Here is a 22,537-nt window from a genome sequence, read left to right as displayed (position 1 = left end):
ATAGGTGCAAACATGTAACTCTTTTGTATTGGTTGTGCATAAATAGTTGTCACTATTAAAGTTCCAACCCTTGTATTATAAGGGGTAGTCAAATGAAAACCGATCACCTCCCACAACGGGCCCATGCAATGTTTCCATTAAAAACTAATAACCACACCCAAATTTATCCCGCTGGGAGACGAGACGATCACTTCCTGTTTCATAGAATGCGGTCGGCCACTGACGGATCCACAACCGCACTCACTCTTGAACTTTCTCTTCCTACCGAAACCGACATCCACGGACGTCTTTATTCAGGTCGTTGGGGATGTTACAATCACACGGTGAAAGATCAGGGCTCTACGGAAGATGTTGCAGTGCTTCCCAACTAAAAATATAAATTGTAGCCGTGATCTGGCTGGCAGTGTGGGGACAGGCGTTATCGTGCAACAAGATGATCCCATCTGACAACATTCCAGCAGCCCGAGGACAAACAGCAGAGCCGGGAGTGGAAACATCCTAGCTTTCAATTTCCTTAGCGGGTGCGATGTGGGATGTTTCCACTGTTGGCTCGGCCCTTTCCCCTCCAGCAGTCGGAATCCTGTCGATCATAATCATCCAGTTGCAAAATGACGCCCCATTCCATGATCCGGTTGTCGCAGGTATTCGGTTTTCATTTGACTAACCCTCCTATTTAGGGCCGATGTTTTCATATTTACCATTTGTTCTGCAATATGTTCAAGAGCCCATTTAGGGTCTTGTGCAAGAATCGAAATTCTTATCCAAATTAAGTTTCATTCAGTGTTCCGAATGAAGAGAGATCATAAACGTTCAAAATAAAAACGTTACAATTCTTCAAAATGAGATGTCATAACAGTAATAGAAATCGTCGTCAAAGATTGTAGTGCATTGTATTATGTCTAATTAAAGACTATCTATATAACTAAATGTCTATCCCGGGACACGGTCACCCAGTCCCAATTGCAGATTGATTGCCTAGAGGCGGAAAAGAAAACAAAAAAATATTGATTTTCAATATTTCGTTCAGTTATTGACCGAATTAGGAACTTTAAAATGCTGCCATAACCATTTATTAAGAGCTATAATCTTATGTTAAATGTTAGCGCATTAGGATAAGTATTACTTTTGTCAACTGTGTATATCCTAAGGCATCCAACTCGAGGCATGCAAAAATACCCAGACTATACTCATCCAGCGTTTGAGAATGAGAGCATTTACAAGGGAGGTCTCACAGCTCGAACAGGAACGCGGTGTTCCAGTTGCATTTAGGAGCTTTGCATACCACTGTGATTAGGATGGTTGAAGCATTTGATTGTGTCATTCTTAGTTTGCCTTCTATCGTACGTAAAAAATGTACGTGAAGTTTCTCAAAAAAAGCATGAAACAATATGCAGAATCACAAAAGGATATCTCGGGAATCCTCAGAGTTACATTCTTGAGCTGCTAAATGAGATGCCACTTGAATCACGTTCTAGAATTCAGCAACGTGTATGGGAGCATTGTATTCAGCCGTTTGCTGTGATTTTGAAGCGTAGGATGATACACGAGCAGACAGCAGACTGTTGCTTATAAGAGAATGCATTTTCATTATGAAAATTTTGTTTCTCTATTTAGTGTCGATGTCACTGCAGAGAGCTCTCAAACAGTCTGTAATCCTTCTTGCATATATCTCATCTTGCCGGAACAAAACATGCTTCTAAAGGATATATGTGTTATGTTGTTTTCGATGGAAAGATCATGCATTCAATGAATCATTTACTAAAGGTTGTGTCTTGAGCACTCTATGAATCACACTGTAATATAAAATTCTGGTTATTTCAAAAATGGCTCTAAGCACTATGGGACTTAACATTTGAGGTCATCAGTCCCCTAGACTTAGAACTACTTAAACCTAACTAACCTAAGGACATCACACACATTCATGCCCGAGGCAGGATTCGAACCTGCAACCGTAGCAGCAGCGCGGCTCCAGACTGTAGCGCCTAGAACCACACGGCCACAACTGCCGGCTCTGGCTATTTGCGACATTGTACCAATAACATTCACGAACAAGGATTTTAAATGGTCTTTTGACATTTTCTCATTTGTGATAGCCTCCAAACGTAAGTTTGATGGAAGATTATCGGCAACGGCCTTTTTAACTTTCGGACAGAATGTTTTTTGTTGACGACAAATATACAGTTTTTTGTTATGTGTCCACTCATTCAAAATCCAATATCTGCTGTTTGAGTATGAGCTGTTCTGTGCGCAGACTGGACCAGGGCAGCTGTTGTTTTTTCTCTTTTTTTTGACAGTGTCTCACTAGAAGTTATTTCATAACTAAATCGACTTTAACTAGTGTACCAAATGTAATATGGTTCAATTTGGAAACTTGCAAATTTTCTGGTTTACTTCTTCTACAAAAGGGGCACCAGACTGTATATCTCTATCTATCATGTAATCATTGATGTACCTACGGCACTTGCTGCATTCTTTCTTGAAGCTGCAGAACATTTAAATTTTATGTACGTAATTTTTCTCGCTTTTTTGCAGTGCCCAAAATTTCATGTGCCAATTATAGACACATTTTCCTCCATTGCATTGACGTCACATTAAGATAGAATGTGTTCTTTTATCTCCATTTCTGTTCCCTCGAAATAGATGTTCATTAGATCTTTTTTCTCAACATAATCAAATATTAATTTGATGCTCGATATGCTTATTATATATGGGTGTCTCTTCTGACACGAGTTATAGGTCACAACTTTAGTTGGAAGTGTATGATAAACATCGTAAATACAGTCAAGCCGTTCTTCGAAAAACTTTGTTAAATTAATAACTGTGATGGATTTACTTTCTGGTGGAATTTTATTGTGACCGCAGCTGTTAGCTTCTCTTTGAATAGTAGTGTTTCCGTCACAGTCACCAGCACCGCAGTCTTGAACACTATTGATACACAGATCGTCTATAAAGTAGTTTTCCTTAGCCACTATCCTAAACAAGTAACTTCAGTCGAGGAGTTCAAGCTTCTGAGTAATCATATCCTCAAAAAACAATGCAAAAGCGTGTATGTATGAGTGACAGTACTGACACACGTACACTAAACACCTGAACTACTTGCTGAGGTAACTATCGGACTGGCGTGTTCAAAATTGTAAGTGCTGTCGTGTAAAAACCAAGGACAACACAAACACATGCCGTTGCATGTTCAAAGGCAAATTCCCGTTCGAGCCAAGAAACGTCCTTGATTAGCGACTTCGGACAAACTGTAAACATAATTTCAAATCCTTACGAATTGTTTTCTCGCTGTCAAATGCCACAAAATGATGAAAGGAAAATTCATTGCTTACTTATTTCCGAAGTTCATGATGTAAAACTTCAGTATAGAACATGATGTTTTAATACATTACTTCTTTATTGCTGACTGTATTCGCAACAAATTTAGCAAATAGGGTCCACATACACCACTGAATGTACCTGTAAAGTTGTATCATTGTGCGAAACGTAGTTCGGGAGATACGATGTTATAAACGTAGAGGTTGAGAGAAAAATTATCTTTTGGTTAAAACGATGCACAAACAATCCGTATTACACGAATCCTTATTTGCTATTGAAAATACTTAGCGGCTTTCTCCAAATCCAAACATAATATCAAAAGGTTTCTAAGATTTTTCTCGCTTACATGCTTAACGTCAAATACAATCTAAAAAATAAAAAGAATGAAATTAAAAAATCGCACCATGAAGGAATTATCCGAATGGGACAGAAATCGATAGACAGAATGTACAGACAATCAAATGTTTACAATTTAAGAAAAATTGGATTATTTATTCAAGAGAAAGAGCTTCACAACTTGAGCAAGTCAGTAATGTGTTGGTTGACCTCTGGCCCTTATGCCTAACACTGATTGACAGAGTTGCTGGATGTCCCCCTGAAGGATATCGTTCCAGATTCTGTCCAACTGGCGCATCACATCGTCAGAGTCCCTAGATGGTTGGAGGACTCTTCCGTGAAGTTCCAAACGTTCTCGAATAGGGAGAAATGGAGCTACCTTGTTGGCCAAGGTAAGGTTTGGCAAGCACGAAGGCACACATGTCTTTGGCCTGGAATCTCATTGACTGGAGTAGAACTGTCTACAGTGATGAGTTTCGCTTTGAACAGAGCCCCAATGACCATCAAAGAGGTGTCCAGAGACGCCCTGGACAGTTGTGAGATACCAACCTGACTGTCTCCTACCACACGGCCGGACAACCAGGAGTAACGGTCTAGGATACCATTTATTTTCACAGTTGGACCCCTTCGGCTGCCATCCGTTGCACTCTTATGGCACGGCGGTACGACGAAGATATTCTACGCCTTGTTTTGTTGCCCTTCATAGTAAACTGTCCTGGGCTTACATTTCAGCAAGACAATGCCCACCCACACACGATTCCAGTTTCTAATGCTTGTTTTAATTTTTTTTTGTCACATAAATCAAACTTCAGATCTCGTTCAGGCAAAAATGCACCAACAACTGTCGTCATCAGTAGTGATCATATACAAGAAAACATTTGGTTCGTTACATAAAAGGAAAGACACAAAAGCAGTCAGATGATAACGACCTATGCTCGTAAGAAATTAGAATTCGATAGTAAAATAATTTGTAGTTACAAGAGTGTATGCAAACTTCAGTGACAGTTTTGTTTAATCTACAGGTCTTTTCCACCGGGCGATATCCCAGAGCGGCGTAGCGCTGTCGCCGTGGGCAGTTTCTCAGACCGACGGTGTGCAGAATGCGCGAAAGTTGGCTGCCCTGATGGATTGTCCAACGGAGCCCAGTGCAGCGCTGGTTGACTGCCTCAGGAACGTAGACGACTACAAGCTTGCCGGGGCTCAGACTCAATACGCGGTTGGTTTCTTAGTGTTTTGTTTAACTGATGCAAGAGTAATTTCATAGTAACTATCACTCGTACACTTTCTGCACAATAAAAGACATTCGACTTCACAATACCATAAATTGAAGTAAAATGGAAAATCATTTACTTTTCTTTACTTTCTTTTCATCAGTCTTCTGACTGGTTATTGCATCTCGCTACAAATTCCTCTCCCACACCAACCTTATCATCTCAGACTATCAGTTGCACCCTGTGTCCTTAATTATTTACTGGATGTGTTCCTGTCTCTATCTTCCTCTATAGTTTTTACCCTCTGTAGCTCCCTCTAGTACCATGGAAATTATTCCCTGTTGTATTAACAAATGCCCTATCATCCTGCCTCTTCTTCTTGACACTGTTTCCCATACGTTCCTTTCCTCTTCATTCCTTAGCTTATCAAACCACCTAATTTTCAACATCCTTCTGTAGTACCATATCTCGAAGTCTTCGATTCTCTTCTGTACTGAGTTCCCACAGTACATGCCTCTCAAATGCTTCGGTTCTCTTCCGATCCGGCCTTCCACTGTACATGTCTCTCAAATGCTTCGCTTCTCTTCCGATCCAGCTTCCCACAATCCTTGTATCTCTCCCATACAAAGTTGTGATCCAGACGTACGTTCTCAGAAATTTATTTCTCAAATTAAGGCCTGTTTTTGGTACTACGTAGTAGCTTTCTCTTTCCCAGGAACGCCATGTTTGCCTGTGCTAGTCTGCTTTTTATGTCCTCTGTGCTCTGTTCATTGTGGGCCATTTTGCTTCCTAGGTAGCAGAATTCCTTAACTTCTTGTACTTCATGATCCCCAGTTTTCATCTTCCCATTTCTGCTATTCCTTATTACTTTCACCTTTCTTCGATTTACTATCACTCTGTATTCTATACCCATTAGATTGTTGATTCCATTCAATAGATTCTGTAATTATACTTCACATTCACTGAGGATGGTAACGTCATCAGAGAACGTTATCATTGGTGTCCTTTTACCAAGAATTTTAATCCCATGCTTGAACCTTTCTTTTATTTCTGTCATTGTTTCTTCGATGTATAGGTTGAACAGTAGGGATGAAATACTAAATCCCAGTCTAAAACCTTTTTCAATTCGAGCACTTAGTTCTTGTTCTTTCACCCTCATTGTTTGTTTTTTGTTTTTGTTCACATTGCAATCACCATTCTTTTCCTATACCTCACCACCACTTTTTCTCAGAATTTCGAACATCTTGCACCATTCCATACTATTGACCGCTTTTTCTGGGTCAGTAAATCCTAAGAAAGTGCCTTGATTTTCCTTTTGTCTTCTTTCCATTATCGACCACAACATCAGAACAGACTCTCTGGTGCTTTTACCATCCCTAAAGTCAAAGTGATCCTCATCCACCAGATCCTCAATTTTCTTTTCTATTCTTCTGTATATTACTCTTTTCAGTAACTTGGATGAATTAGCATTTAAGCTAATTGTGTGATATTTCTCGTGCATATCGGCTCTTGCAGTCTTCAGAAATGTGTCGATGATATTTTTCCGAATGCCTGATGTTTATCGCCAGTCTCGTACATTCTATACACCAACGTGAATAGTCGTTGTGTTGCCATTTCCTACAATGATTTTAGAAATTTCGATGAAATGTTATCTATCCCTTCTGCCTTATTTTGTCTTAAGTCTTCCAAAGCTCGTTCACTTTCTGATTCTAATACGGATTCCCTATCTCAGCCCTGTCAACTACAGTTTGTTCTCCCACCACGTCATCAGATTATACGTCCCCGCCACAGAGGTCTTACCTCCCTTTTATATTCCCCCAAGTTTTATTTCCTCTTTTTGATATGCTGAGTCAGTCCTTTTGACATTCATTTCTCGTTAGAATTTTATCACATTTTTCATTTACTCATTCCACCTTAGCATCCCTGCACTCCTATTACTATCAATCCTAAGTGACTTGTATTTTTGTATTCCTGAATTTCCCTGAATATTTTTGTACTTCCTTCTTTCCTCGATCAGCTGAAGTACTTCTTCTGTTACCCATGGCTTCTTCGAAGTTACCTTCCTTGGACTTATGTTTTTCTTACCAACTTCCGTGATTTCCAAATTTAGAGATGCCCATTCCTGTTCAACTGGGGTGTCTACTAAATACTCATCATCATAGTATCTATAGTTTCATATATGACTTCAGAATCTCTTCCTGACCATGACGTAACCTGTCTGAAAGTTTCCATATGCCCCACTCCATTTCAAGTATATCTCTCCCTGTTGTGATTTTTGAACAGAGTATTCACGATGACTACACTCCTGGAAATGGAAAAAAGAACACATTGACACCGGTGTGTCAGACCCACCATACTTGCTCCGGACACTGCGAGAGGGCTGTACAAGCAATGATCACACGCACGGCACAGCGGACACACCAGGAACCGCGGTGTTGGCCGTCGAATGGCGCTAGCTGCGCAGCGTTTGTGCGCCGCCGCCGTCAGTGTCAGCCAGTTTGCCGTGGCATACGGAGCTCCATCGCAGTCTTTAACACTGGTAGCATGCTGCGGCAGCGTGGACGTGAACCGTATGTGCAGTTGACGGACTCTGAGCGAGGGCGTATAATGGGCATGCGGGAGGCCGGGTGGACGTACCGCCGAATTGCTCAACACGTGGGGCGTGAGGTCTCCACAGTACATCGATGTTGTCGCCAGTGGTCGGCGGAAGGTGCACGTGCCCGTCGACCTGGGACCGGACCGCAGCGACGCATGGATGCACGCCAAGACCGTAGGATCCTACGCAGTGCCGTAGGGGACCGCACCGCCACTTCCCAGCAAATTAGGGACACTGTTGCTCCTGGGGTATCGGCGAGGACCATTCGCAACCGTCTCCATGAAGCTGGGCTACGGTCCCGCACACCGTTAAGCCGTCTTCCGCTCACGCCCCAACATCGTGCAGCCCGCCTCCAGTGGTGTCGCGACAGGCGTGAATGGAGGGACGAATGGAGACGTGTCGTCTTCAGCGATGAGAGTCGCTTCTGCCTTGGTGCCAATGATGGTCGTATGCGTGTTTGGTGCCGTGCAGGTGAGCGCCACAATCAGGACTGCATACGACCGAGGCACACAGGGCCAACACCCGGCATCATGGTGTGGGGAGCGATCTCCTACACTGGCCGTACACCACTGGTGATCGTCGAGGGGACACTGAATAGTGCACGGTACATCCAAACCGTCATCGAACCCATCGTTCTACCATTCCTAGACCGGCAAGGGAACTTGCTGTTCCAACAGGACAATGCACGTCCGCATGTATCCCGTGCCACCCAACGTGCTCTAGAAGGTGTAAGTCAACTACCCTGGCCAGCAAGATCTCCGGATCTGTCCCCCATTGAGCATGTTTGGGACTGGATGAAGCGTCGTCTCACGCGGTCTGCACGTCCAGCACGAACGCTGGTCCAACTGAGGCGCCAGGTGGAAATGGCATGGCAAGTCGTTCCACAGGACTACATCCAGCATCTCTACGATCGTCTCCATGGGAGAATAGCAGCCTGCATTGCTGCGAATGGTGGATATACACTGTACTAGTGCCGACATTGTGCATGCTCTGTTGCCTGTGTCTATGTGCCTGTGGTTCTGTCAGTGTGATCATGTGATGTATCTGACCCCAGGAATGTGTCAATAAAGTTTCCCCTTCCTAAGACAATGAATTCACGGTGTTCTTATTTCAATTTCCAGGAGTGTAGCTGAAATTTTTTGTAGAACTCAGTCTTTCTCATGTCTCATTCCTACTACCAAGCACATTTTCTCCCACAACCCTTTGTTCTATTCATTGCCCTACAACTGTGTTCCTATCCCCCATGACAACTAGATTTTCTATCTCCCTTTCCCATACTGTATTATGTGTCCAATATCACCATATATTTTCTCTACCTCTTCCTCTTCTGTTTGGAACTTTGGCTTTTGTACTGGAACTAACATTGTCAGTGTTGGTTACCTGTCGATTCTAGTGAGAACAGCCCTACCATGAACTGTTCACATTGAGTCACTCCCTGCCCTAACGTTTTGTTCTTAAGAAATCCTATTCCTGTTATGTCATTTTCTGCTGCTGTTGATATTACCCTACAACTTCTGACCAGAAGCACTTGTCTTCATTCCCTTTTACTTTAGTGGCTGTAGACTGATTCTTAGCATTTCCTTTTTAAGATTTTTAGTTTCACTACCACATTCAAACTTCTGGAATTCCATGCCCTGATATGATAGAATGTTACTCTTTTATTTATTATTAAGTCTTTCTGTCATGGTCACCTCTCCTTGGTCAGTCTCCTACCTGAGGTCCAAATTGGCAACTGTTCTGGAATCCTTTGGCAATGGAGAGATCATCATGATACTTGTTCAGCTGCACACCTCATGTCCTCTGGATACACATTATTTGTCTTTAATGCAGTGGTTTCCATTGCCTTCTGCATCCCATAGATCTTTGATCATTGGCGATTTTCTGCCTTTTAGGGCAGTTCCCCGCTCCAAAGGCTAGAGAGTGCACTGGAATCTCTGTGAATTCCTCTGCCCTCTTTGACAAGGGCATTGCCAGGATGGGGGTCACTTCTTATCCTGGAAGTCTTCGGCCACCATTGCTAATGATTTTCATTCAACGTGGTAAACTGATAAGCTTTCGAATTATTTACATTTAATGGATGTCACCATATGGAAATATAACTTCGAAGCATAAGTGTATATGACATTAATGAAAAAATTTCTCATATGCAGTTGAAGACAATGCCGATAAACCAAGTCTAAACGTACTGTTCACAGTAAGTGCGCATGATAAAGAAGAGTAGTAATTAATGTGATTCGAACTATTAAATAAGAGGCCAATTTTAGTTCACAATCTGTAGCTCTTTTTGCGCAATTAAGAAATGTGTACATTGTTTTTCAAGAAAGTTAATTAGCAAAATAACGAAATGTGTATCTTAAATAATCAAGAATTCTCTAATTACGTTTTTTTTTACAGAAGAAGGTAAATCATCACATCCGATTTTGTTTTGCCCATCGATCATTAAGTAAGGTTTATCATGATTAATAAAATGGATATCACAGAGTATGAATTTTCTGCTTTGTGTTATTGCGGCAGCAATCATCGACCTCTTGCATAGTAACACAATAAAAAGAAACACATCATTAACAAAATGAATAGACAGTATGTGTAAAAATACCAAATTACAAAGCGAGGTGGCGCAGTGGTTAGCACACTGGACTAGCTTTCGGGAGGACGACGGTGCAATCCCGCGTACGGCCATCCTGATTTAAGTTTTCCGTGATTTCCTTAAATCGCTCCAGGCAAATGTCGGGATGGTTCCTTTGAAAGGGCGCGGCCGACTTCCTTCCCCGTCCTTCCCTAATCCGTTGAGACCGATGACCTCGCTGTTTGGTCTCTTCCCCCAAACAACCCAATCCCAACCCATCCAAAATTTCATGTGAAAATGATAACAGTTAATGTATTCAGAGATGCAAAAAGAAAATAGATGTGGGGAAGCTATTTTTGTGACATACGGTTTACAGATCTAATCACATGACTACATAAATACGTTAGAATTTGAAATATCCACAGGTACACATCTTGCATTGCACTATTTTATCTTAAGCACTCACTGCACTCGCAGGTACTGTGCTACGTAAAGTACACGAAAGAAACTGTAAAAACGTCACACAAAGTTGAAGTCTGACATCGTCGCTCCACTCCGTATGACCTTGTTGAAAAACAGTTTCGTGTTGCCTACTGTGGGACGACAAGTGCACAGCTAATCCACACAGGATAGTAGAGTGCGCCTCCAGGTTTGCGCAGCGAAGACTGGAGCGCCGCTCGGCTGAAAGTATGCCAAATATTAGTCTTGCACATAGTAACGTGGTATTGCTCCCACGAAGCTGTTGCCTTCATTCATAGTATAACGGTGACATAGCTTTGTACACCAGCATCTCAAAAATGCAGGAAAAAACAGGCTGCAGCATCACTTAAAAAAAATGACACTGCCGTATCATAAAAATAACAGTCACACGTAAAAAAAATTAAAGCACTGAAATGACATTAAATACTCACTCATTTACGAAAACGTAAATAAAACTGTACAGATATCAAAGTCATTAGTAATTATTATCACTTGAAAGTAAACATGAAATTTTTTTCCTTCCCTTTCCCTTCGCTTTCTCTCTTCTTCTTCTTCTTCTTCACAAAGTGAGAATATAATCTCCTTCTATTTCGTCTATTGTTCCACTTGAATTTCTTCTCAGAAATAGATGTAAAGTTACAATTGCGATTTTTGGCACGCTCGTTGGGGCTTAGCAAATTACGTGCTCTGTTCTGCTGATCCCTTGCCGAATATCCACTTGAGAAGGTTGTTTTGAATTTTTTAGAAGTCATAACACATTCCACGCCAAACTTTCCCGTTGTGTACTGAAAAACATAATTTGCTCTGCACAAAAATGTCGGAATAGCAGTTATCATTATAGATTCCTTGCGTTAATAAATCAGTAGCCTCACGTACCGAACACTGATCAGTGTCAGAATTACAATTATGTTTTGCGTATATAAATTTTTCCAGCTCATTAATGTTAATTACGAACTCGAAAGAACGTTGTCGTGTATCATAAATCCACTATTTTCATTACATGGTCTTTGAATGTTAAGAACGGGAGCATGAAATATTGCACTCGATTCTATAGACTGATGTTCTTTCTTGTGGCTGTATTTTTAATTGAGACTGAACAACAATCACTTCATCTTCTATCTCTTCACCATATTATTTACTGTCCTGAGTATGAGGAAAATGTTCGATATTCTTCGGTTCTCTAATCCCGTTTTTCAAATCAGTGAGCAGCCGCTCCAAGTCGTTACGTATAACTACCACCTTTTGATCCAACCTCTTGTTCAAATTTGGGCTCAACCTTTGATTATATGACTTCAATTCTCTCTTATTATCGTCTAGTTTTTTGAAAAATATTGATTATTATTATTATTTAGCTTTTAAATACCCCTACTTTTCTTTTGTAAAAACTACATTAACACATCCTCTTTTCCTTCACTCTCAACATGATTATCTACTTCTGCATCTCCTGATTCGATGAAAACATCCAAATCTGAGCCTTCATTTTCTGATGCATCTGCAGTTTGATTTCCGGCAGTCTGTGTCAATTTCATATTGAGATCGATGACAGCTCTTCCTCATTAACAATGTCCTCTCCATCAGTTATGTCATCATTCTCATTTTAACCACTCACCATACATTCATGCTGGTGTTCAGGCTGCGGATCTGAAATTTGTTGCAGGATGCCACGTCCTTGTCACCAGCCTTCATACGTATCTGAACCACTACGTGTGCTATTTTACCACGACCCTGCCTCCCTCCAAGAAGTTAACGATATATTTATTTCATTTACTGAAAGTTTGAGGAAGCAGGCAATGACAGGTTCGACTGAGAACAGTTAGTATTAGTGAATCACTAACAGTACGATTTACCACCGAAATTGTTACTTGTTTCAAATACTTTGAAATATATTTACTTTTAGCAATATTGCGCATGGTATCCTATCACAGTAATCATTTTACAATGAAACCTTAAAAGTATTATTAGTGGGCAGCGACTACTCTTGCATGCTGGACTTCCCTAAACCAATGGTAGTCGCATTAAAGCAGTGTACACTATGTGGGGTAGGAGATCCATAAATGTAATACCAAATATCGCAAGGAATAATAAATATCTTTACGTGCAGAATATAGAATACTCACGCATCCGCACACCTCAAACAATTAAATCTCATGAGGAAATTCATGCCAACAACAAGTTCAGTGTGGAATTAACAGATAAAGAAGGACCCCAGTAAATAGAATAGATCAGCAATACATAATGGTAAAATTAACAGGCATATGAACTACGTACATTTAATGAATGTCACCATATGATCTTATGCTTGAACAAAACAAAGCTGAATCATGTCAGTCCTTGAACGCTAAAAATAAAACGAAAGTTGGTTGTTTTCTTAATCTCCACATTTTGCTTATGGATGGCTCGACTGTACATTGTCGGAATGTAATCAGAACCCACACATTTAATATTTCCAGCAGTAAAGTCAATGAATAGCTGAATGGCATCAAAGAGAAAAACATCATCCACACAATTCCGAAAATTGCAAGAGCCTACAAGTGCGAGAATTATCGCACAATCAGCTTAATCGCTCAAGTCTCCTTGTTACTGACAAGAATCATATACAGAATAATTGTAAAAAACCTGATATGTGTTAAATGACGATCAGTTTGGTTTTAGGGAAGATAAAGAAACCAGAGAGGCAATTATGACGTTGCGGTTGATAGTTGAAGCAAGACTAAGGAAAAACCAAGATACATTTATAGGATTTGGCGACCTGGAATAAGAATTCGACAGTGTCGAAAGGTAGAAGAAGTTCGAAATTCTGAGAAAAATAGGGGTAAGGTATAGTGAAAGATGGGTAATGTACAATATGTACAAGAGCCAAGAGGGAACTGTAAGTCTGGAAAAACTAAGAACTAAGTGCTCGGACTAAAAAAGATATAAGGCAGGGTCGTAGTTCTTCATTCCTACTGTTCACTCTGTATATCGAAGAAGCAATGCTGGAAACATAAGAAAAGTTCAAGAGTGGAAATAAGGTTGAAGGTGAAAGGATATCAATAATAAGATACGCTGAAGATATTGCTATCCTCAGAGAAAGTGAAGGAGAATTACTGGATGTGCTGAATGGAATGAACAGTCTAATGAGTATAGATTATGGACAGAGAGTAAATCGAAGAAAGACGAAAGTAATGAGAAGTAACAGACATGAAAACAGCGAGAAACTTAATATCAGAATTAGTGATCGCGAAGCAGAAAAAGGACTTCTCTTACTTAGGCAGCAAAATAACTCAGGAGGACATAAAAAGCACACTAGCATTGGCAAAAAGGGCATCCTGTCCAAGTGAAATTTATTAGTATCAAACATAGGCCTTAACTGGAGGAAGACATTGCTGAGAATATACGACTGGTAGCGGAACATGGGCTGTTGGAGAATCAGAAAAGAAGAGAATCGAAGTATATGAGACGTAGTACTACAACAAGAACTTTGAAAAGTAGATGGACTGATGGGGTAAGGAAAGAGGAGGTTCTCTGGAGAATCGGCGAAGAAAGGAATATATGGAAAACACAGACAAGAAGAAGAAACAGGATTGTAGGACATGCATGAATACATCCGGAAATAACATCCATTGTACTAGAGAGAGCTGTAGAGGGTAAAAACAGTAGATGAAAACAGAGATTGGAGTACATCCAGCAAATAACTGAGGGTGTAGGTTGCAAGTGCTTCTCTGAGATGAAGAGGTTGGCACAAGAGAGGAATTCGTGGAGGACCGCATCAAACCACTTTCTGACTGATTTGATGTGGCCCAACGTGATTAAAAAGGGTGTAAGACAGGTATGTAGTCTTTGATTCCTGCTGTTCATTCTATACCTGTCAAGGTACCAATGGCGGAAATAAAAGCAACGTTCAGGACTGGAATTAAAGTTCAAGGTAAAAAAAAAAAAAAAATCAAAGAGATCTAGCAAGCAGTGCCTTAAATTCCAAACACTTCGGTGACTGAAAATGTTATTTTAAATGATGGTGAATTAAAGAATTACAGCTGTTTGCACTGGTAAAACTTAAATTATTCAATCACATCGCTGTTAGGCTTCTTTGGAGTAAAACATTTCCTGTAGTCGTGCTTGTAACTTGCTGTAGCACATATTATCCTATGGTATCACTGATTTTGTATTAAAAAAAAAAAAAAGACATGGTATTCTTACTAGAAAGAGCAGATAAGCAGTTGTTAGCATCCCACTTAGTAAATGAATCGACTTAATTTACTTCCGGTACGATAGACGTGTAAGAATTATGGGCAAATTTTAAACACATTGTAAATCACGCATTGGAGAAGTATGTGCTGAAAAAGTGGGTTACGGACGGAAAAGACCCACCGTGGTTTAACAGCGCAATTCGGAGAATGCTCAGGAACCAAAGACAGTTGCACTCCCGGTACAAGAAATATCGGGAGAATGAGGACAGGCAAAAGTTAGTAGAGATCCGTGCTGCTGTAAAAAGAGCGATGGGCGAAGCATACAACCACTACCACCGTCATACCTTAGCAAAAGATCTTGCTGAAAACCCAAGGAAATTCTGGTCTTACGTAAAATTGGAAGCTGGTCAAAGGCTTCCATCCAGTCACTCACTGATGAGTCTGGCCTGGCGACGGAAGGCAGCAAAACGAAAGCTGAAATTTTAAATTTAGCATCTGAGAAATCTTTCAAGCAGGAGGATCGTACAAACATACCGCCATTTGGAGGACATAGTGATAGACATCCCTGGGGTTGTGAAGCAGCTGAATGGGTTGAAAATAAATAAATCGCCAGGTCCTGATGGGATTCCATTCGGTTTTATAGAGAGTATCTACTGCATTGGCTCCCTACTTAGCTTGCATTTATCGCGAATCTCTTGCCGAAATAAAAGTCCCGAGCGACTGGAAAGAAGCGCAGGTGACGCCTGTATATAAGAAGGGTAGAAGGAAGGATCCTCAAAATTACAGACCAAAATACTTAACATCAGTTTGTTGCAGGGTTCTCGAACATATTCTCAGTTCGAATATAATGAATTTACCTGAGACAGAGAAGTTACAGTCCATGCATCAGCACGGCTTTAGAAAGCATCGCTCCTGCGAAACGCAACTCGCCCTTTTTTCACATGATATCCTGCGAACCATGGATGAAGGGTATCAGACGGATGCCATATTCCTTGACTCCCGGAAAGCGTTTGACTCGGTGCCCCACTGCAGACTCCTAACTAAGGTACGAGCATATGGGAATGGTTCCCAAATATGTGAGTGGCTCGAAGACATCTTAAAGTAATAGAACCCAGTACGTTGTCCTCGATGGTGAGTGTTCATCGGAGGTGAGGGTATCTTCTGGAGTGCCCCAGCGAAGCGTGGTAGGTCCGCTGTTGTTTTCTATCTACATAAATGATCTTTTGGATAGGGTGGATAGCAATGTGCGGCTGTTTGCTGATGATGCTGTGGTGTACGGGAAGGTGTCGTCGTTGAGTGACTGTAGGAGATTACAAGATGACTTGGACAGGATTTGTGATTGGTGTAAAGAATGTCAGGTAACTCTAAATGTATGTAAATGTAAATTAATGCAGAGGAATAGGAAAAAGAATCTCGTAATGTGTGAATACTCCATTAGCAGTGTAGCGCTTGACACAGTCACGTCGATTAAATATTTGGGCGTAACATTGCAGAGCGATATGAAGTGGGACAAGCATGTAATCGCAGTTGTGGGAAAGGTGGATAGTCGTCTTCGGTTCATTGGTAGAATTTTGGGAAGATGTGGTTCATCTGTAAAAGAGATCCCTCATAAAACACTAATACGACCTATTCTTGAGTACTGTTCGAGCGTTTGGGATCCCTATGAGGTCGGATTTAGGGAGGACATAGAAGAAATTCAGAGGCGGGCTACTAGATTTGTTACTGGTAGGTTAGATTATCACGCGATTGTTACAGAAATGTTTCAGGAACTCGGGTGTGAGTCTCTGGAGAAAAGAAGGCGTTCTTTTCGTGAATCGCTACTGAGGAAATTTAGAGGACCAGCATTTGAGGCTGCCTCCAACTTATATTTCGCGGAAAGACCACAAAGATAAGATAAGAGAGATTAGGGCTCGTACAGAAGCATATAGGCAGTCATTTTTCCCTCGTTCTGTTTGGGAGTGGAACAGGGATGCTAGTTGTGGTACGAGGTACCCTCCGCCACGCACCGTATGGTGGATTGCGGAGTATGTGTGTAGGTGTAGGTGAAGAAATATGCTACGACAGATGTGAATGGGAGCACATGAATTTTATTTTCAAACTATGTCAACACATAAATTACATTTACTGCTATGCTGAAAAACTTAATTATAATTACAACGTTTCTTCCTAATAATGTAGAATAAACCTTTAATCTGAACAAGATACCAATATGTAGTGAGATATTGGCTCTGCAGAGAGAGTTCTTATCCTCTTCCTTTACAAAGTTTCATTCCCAGAATTGAGGAAACAGTAATTCAAGAGGCTACGTGATAAAACTTATTAAATGTAGAATGTATGACTCAGCGTAAATAAAACCCAAAAAGAATGAATGTAGAACATGTTTGGCATGTACAGTGAATGTTATAGTTTACACAGCAAATATAACATCAATAGATTATGCGATTCTAAGAGTATTGTTTTTTTGACTAGCTGATTTCACCACTGATGTGAAAATGAAGCAAACCTTTCCGAATTTGCTAAAGTACTTAGATTTTTCGAATACAATATTCCTTCCGTGATATTTCTGTCAAGTCTTTGGTTTTTCCTTACAGATTACAGGACAGGATCGACTGCAGACAAAATGAATTTCAAAGAAAGTTGTCTAGCTGATTTCAATTTTGCTATTTAGTATGTTCACTGTGCCACTGCGAAGTAGTCTGCTGTAGTAAATGGGTGAATAAAAGAAATCGAAATTTTTACCACTACATTTACCTGCTTCATGACACAAGCTAGTCTCCCTACTTCTTCAACCCAGTGCTGTCCAAACTATGAAGGATTTAATATTTGGGGAGAATATTATCAAGGCAACTAAAACAGAATTGTGCAGTCACCACACAATTTTTTTTAATTCGTGTACAAAACACAAGTGGGGCTTTTGAGTCCTGGGAGGATATGATTATCGTATGTGATTGGATTAACTGATAACAAATGTTTACGGAACAGGTATGAAAAGCTTATGGAGAGCTTTGCTGTTATGATGAAATATCATGGTACATATAGAAACACGATATTCTCTCGTCCAGACGTAGGAAAACGTTAAGTAATGTAAATATTAAGTAAGTTCATGATTGAGTATTGTTATCTGCACGCGTTTCAGAGCGTCCTCCATTTTTCACAGACACTGGCCAGTGTACTCCTTTGTTGCTCAGTGTAACATCTTTAGGTAGAGAGAAATTCTTTCGTTTTGGTCATAATACTAGAACTGTCTCTTGATGATGTGTTTCAAGTTATGTTACCTTTTCTTCCAATCCCCTTCACCCTTTCAATATCTTTCTTAGCTACCAGCCCCTATCAAACATGTCTTCTGAACTATAAAATAGGCATTTTTCTGTATAAATTTCAATAAATGACGTACACATTGATGAATACTCTGTCAATTATGTCCACCATTTTAGTGTTTTACAATGAACACTGTACAATGACCGAAGTCAATCTCCACACTCTATATCTCCTATAAACTCTAAACTCTAGCTGAAATTGGACAATGAATATGTACCCCTTGAGAGGCACCCACATGCCTTGCTCACACTGTGGCATCAAGCAGTCAGGCCTGCAAGATGAGTGGTCTGCCAAGCGAGTGGATTCATTCTTAATTTATCGAGTAACATGAACTCTAGTACTCACACTTAAGTTACGAGTTATCTTCCTATATGATTAATACGCAACGGAAACAAGCATCTGACTATCAGTAATTTACAGAACTCTGACTGTACACTACGCACTGGCAATACCACATTTTCTTTCCTTTTTTTTTTTTTTTTATTTAACGGCTTTTGTCAACGCGTGGCCACCGCACTGAATATGTATGGCGCACACATTATAAATTTGGGACATTATGACAACATACAATTCGAAGGAAAAGTCCACCAATCTTTTTCTTTTCACTATCTTATTTATTCCGATAAATTCTCTAACCTAAACACACAAATTCTACAACCTACAACAATAACACATGAGAAATTCCGCCCAGTGGGCATGGCTTTACAATGGTGAATCTCTATATTATGGTCTCGTAATTATTTTAACGCTACAGTGCACTTTCTGGATAGGATGGTGGATCTTTTATTATACCTCACACTTCGACTCTCACAATCGTCATCACTAAACTTTCCTCCAGACCGAGCGGTACCGAAGGAACAAGCATAACCCACTAATCTTTTGAAACTACCTCGCTACTCTCCCATGCAAACCACACATACCCAAATTACATGACATACACCACACTACAGCATGAAATACTACACAGAGAATGGTCACAACATTATCACTTTCAGCTTTCCCACTTCAATTAGTATTTATCCCAGTTTCACACGACACTGCCCCACTTTGTAATTCTACTTTCCTACTATGAACTCTGGAGATATTTGCACGTCTTCCTGTGCAATGCAAGCCAAGTGGCGTTGCTGGATAGACGGCCAATTCACCTTGCTTCTCTCTCAGAGTTTGAATCTAGCGTCACACGGCATCATATCACGCAAGTCCTCAACTGATACCATGGACGAGTACTTCTCTTTATCTTTTGTCTCATACACAGTTTGAGACTCACACAGTACTCACCACATGGAAGTACTCGTCTCTAATTTCAAGTCCTGCACACGCCATTTCTTAAATATTTCAACTTATGGTACACACGCTATTTGTTAAATATTTCAACTTATTGTACACACACTAGTAATTCAGCTTAACTTAAGCACACGGAAGTATTTCAACTTATTGCTACACGTGGTTTCATTGTGACCATTGGTCACTTCCGAAGATTACTACAATCCCATTAATATTACCTGCCTGACATTTAATTCTCCCCACAAAAGTTCCTGAAATAGATAAATTATTATTTCAAACTACTCTTAAATATTCCACATGCATACCATGTCTCCACTCTTTCTTCATTACGGAGCACAACTAAAACAGGTCTTAACAGCACAAGATCCAGCGGCAGAGTGCTGAAACATGGCCGTTCTTGAGGCTCTCTCCCACCTCTGTCGAAGTGGGGGAGCACCTTTCTACCGCATTGGTCAGCCACATTTCAGGCGCTCAAAGTTCAGGCAAATTTCATCTATTTGGTCCCACCAAAGGTGGCCAAAGGATCGACTCAAAGATGATCATATATTCACATTCACTATCTGCGGTTAGCAGATGACCATACATTCATTCATTTCACAGATCTCACCAAACTGGATGTAGGGATTTACTTTGTGGGAGTGCACATGTGATCAATTAAATAAATAAATTGTTATTCTTTCCCACACTGGTATCCGGCTTCGCTGTATTAATTGAAATTGAGTTATTTTACAAAAAAAAGTGTGTTCTTCTGACAAAAATAATGAAGTATGTTGTACCTATTTTCAATGTCGGGCGGTACTGTACCCTTTCACCCTATACCATCTTTTTAATTTCTACCGACAGTAGCTACTCCATTCTCTTCGAAATTAGGAAGAAGGGGTCTTATTTTACTGTCCTTCTCCCTGAAGATAGATATACCCACATCAGAAGTCATATGGTCAATATCACCTCGTCTTTATAATAAAGATATACCAATAGTTCGTGTCCTATGCCACTTGTGGTGGTGGTGGCAGAGCAAGAGTGGGATATTAGTCATTTTCTGTCTGCAGAAACGTTCCTACATGGATATTTCAATTCTCCGCCATTTTTTACAACTCCACAGACGTTTCATGGTATTAGATTCCTCTTAGGTGGCGTGATAATATGTAATCCATTGTTTTTAACACACTAATTTGTTATGCAGGGACAACTTCCTTGCAGTGAAACGTTGGTGTGGTATGTAGCAAGAGTGTATGTGTTTAAGTAATGCACTGTATAAACTGTTAAAGATTTATAGTCTCATGTTTGTGTGTGTCTTTGGATGGAAAATTGGATATATTTAATCTTGGGAGAATATCAGAAAAATACCCTAAAACTGCTAAAAATGCCCAAAAAATATAAAGAGCACTGTGCTGGTAGATTGATTCCATATCACTCTAGTGACAAAGTGACTCAAGCATTTTTAAGGAAAAAATCTTACTAATTAAGATAAGAGTGATGTAACTACAGAGGCAGCAACATTTTGAAAACAAGTAACAAATTATTTTAATTAAGACAACTGAAATTGATGTACTGGGTCATAAAGTATAGGATAACACCCCATCATTTCTCACACTTCTACTGACATAAAGCATAGTAATTCAGCCTGTCATACCACCTGTACAACACACACTTGGGGTAAAGGAGTGGGAGGATGGAGAGTACGGGGAAGAGGAGGGGGCAAGTCGCAACTTAAAAGGACATTAACATCTGGGACTTGAATAAATGATAAAAAAAAAACGAATGGTCAATTTGTTTACATGAACTATGTTGTTTTTTATATAAGTGGCTCAGCCCAGTGAGTGATTGGTTTACATAGATGATGTCATTGTTTATATTTGGAAGAGAACATTTATGTGATTTGGAGCAAGTCCACTGATAACACTTTGCATATGGAGAACAATAGTCCTTTGCTCCAGTACTGGTGCATCTCCACTACTATTTGAATTTTGGGCCAATCTGTACTTACTTTTTGCAGCTATCACAAGGGTCACAGGTACTTTTGCCCTCACTACTCATATGTCCCCCAACATGTTGGGTACAGATATCGACGTAAATAAATTCGTTCTTTATTGATCTGTTTTATGTGTATTACATTTGTGAGGGTGCAAACCACATATTTAAAACCGAATAAATATACAAGTATTCACTTACATCTCAAACTTTGGTGCGTATACTACCTAGTTTTGACAGTTGCTCTTAAACGCACGTAACTGCACGTAGTGGATTAGAGATGCCAGCTTCAGAGTATAAGCACCTGCCAGTGACATTTAATTCTCAATCTGGACTACATTGTTCACACATAAGCAGTACTTAAAAAGTGTGGTGTTAATCCTCTGGTTAGTCTACATTTTCCTCACAAGGAAGTGTTGAACATAATGCTACCTGTGGAAATTTTAAATCAGTGAGAATGAATTCAATTGAGATGGTCTTCCGTAAATTTAGATCTAAAGAACATCCAGTTAATTGAGATGGTCTTCCGTAAATTTAGATCTAAAGAACATCCAGTTAACAACAGATTCTTTACCTGTGATATCTACTACTACTGGCAGAGGACATATTGGCTTATTGCCAGCCGCCATGAGGACTTTTTCTCGTACATGACTAATACTTATATCGTGTTGCTAGGGAAAACTATCCGAAAAATATTAAATTTTACCAATAGGACATGTAGTAAATCTTAAGCAATTTTTCAGCAAAGTGAAAAATAAGAAAACAAAACATGCTCACCATCCTAGTGAATTCAGTGACAAGAGTTGGTTACAATGCATGAACCACACATATCGAACTGTCTAACGTATCATATTTTTTCTGTGGGTGGATTATTCACCAAAAGTGTTGAATATCTATAAGATAAATCTCCTGTGTGGTAAAATACAACTGTTTCATGATGGATGACGGCTTTGCTTCAGGAGTGGGGCATGTATGCTCCTCTCATACCATTCCGACCAGTTGTGGAGGCTGATGGACAGGACACGTTTCTACCAAGGCATCCAGTTCATCTACAGCCCCACACTGCTGTTCCATGGCTGTTAGGGGTCACTAAAGAAGAAGCAAGCTTCTTTGCAGGAGGTAAGACTTTGAACTTCACAGTGTATTTACGGTCTTTCACATGTATTGCTGAGCAAATGGTTTGGTGATTGAAGTTCATACCGCACGAAATATGTTGGCGCATTGTGCCTCATTGCCATCACTTTTGACGGTCACAACTTGGGAAATTTACATGTTAAGACATTAATTGAACGAA

At 40.2% G+C, this 22,537-nt stretch overlaps 1 protein-coding gene across 1 annotated transcript in view; it reads left to right on the top strand.

The window, feature by feature from the left end:
• Positions 1 to 22,537, top strand: part of LOC126474437 (venom carboxylesterase-6-like) — a 138,231-nt gene that overhangs the window by 29,085 nt on the left and 86,609 nt on the right. The window contains exons 5-6 of the mRNA XM_050101908.1: positions 4,674 to 4,867; positions 22,203 to 22,362. Of these exons, the coding sequence (XP_049957865.1) occupies positions 4,674 to 4,867; positions 22,203 to 22,362 (354 nt within the window). The remainder of the gene's footprint in view (positions 1 to 4,673; positions 4,868 to 22,202; positions 22,363 to 22,537) is intronic.

This window comes from Schistocerca serialis, chromosome 4, assembly GCF_023864345.2.
Source record: "Schistocerca serialis cubense isolate TAMUIC-IGC-003099 chromosome 4, iqSchSeri2.2, whole genome shotgun sequence".
NCBI classification, from domain to species: Eukaryota; Metazoa; Arthropoda; class Insecta; order Orthoptera; family Acrididae; genus Schistocerca; species Schistocerca serialis.
The sequence above is the reverse complement of the archived record's forward strand: the minus strand, read 5'-3'. Positions and strand labels throughout refer to the sequence as shown.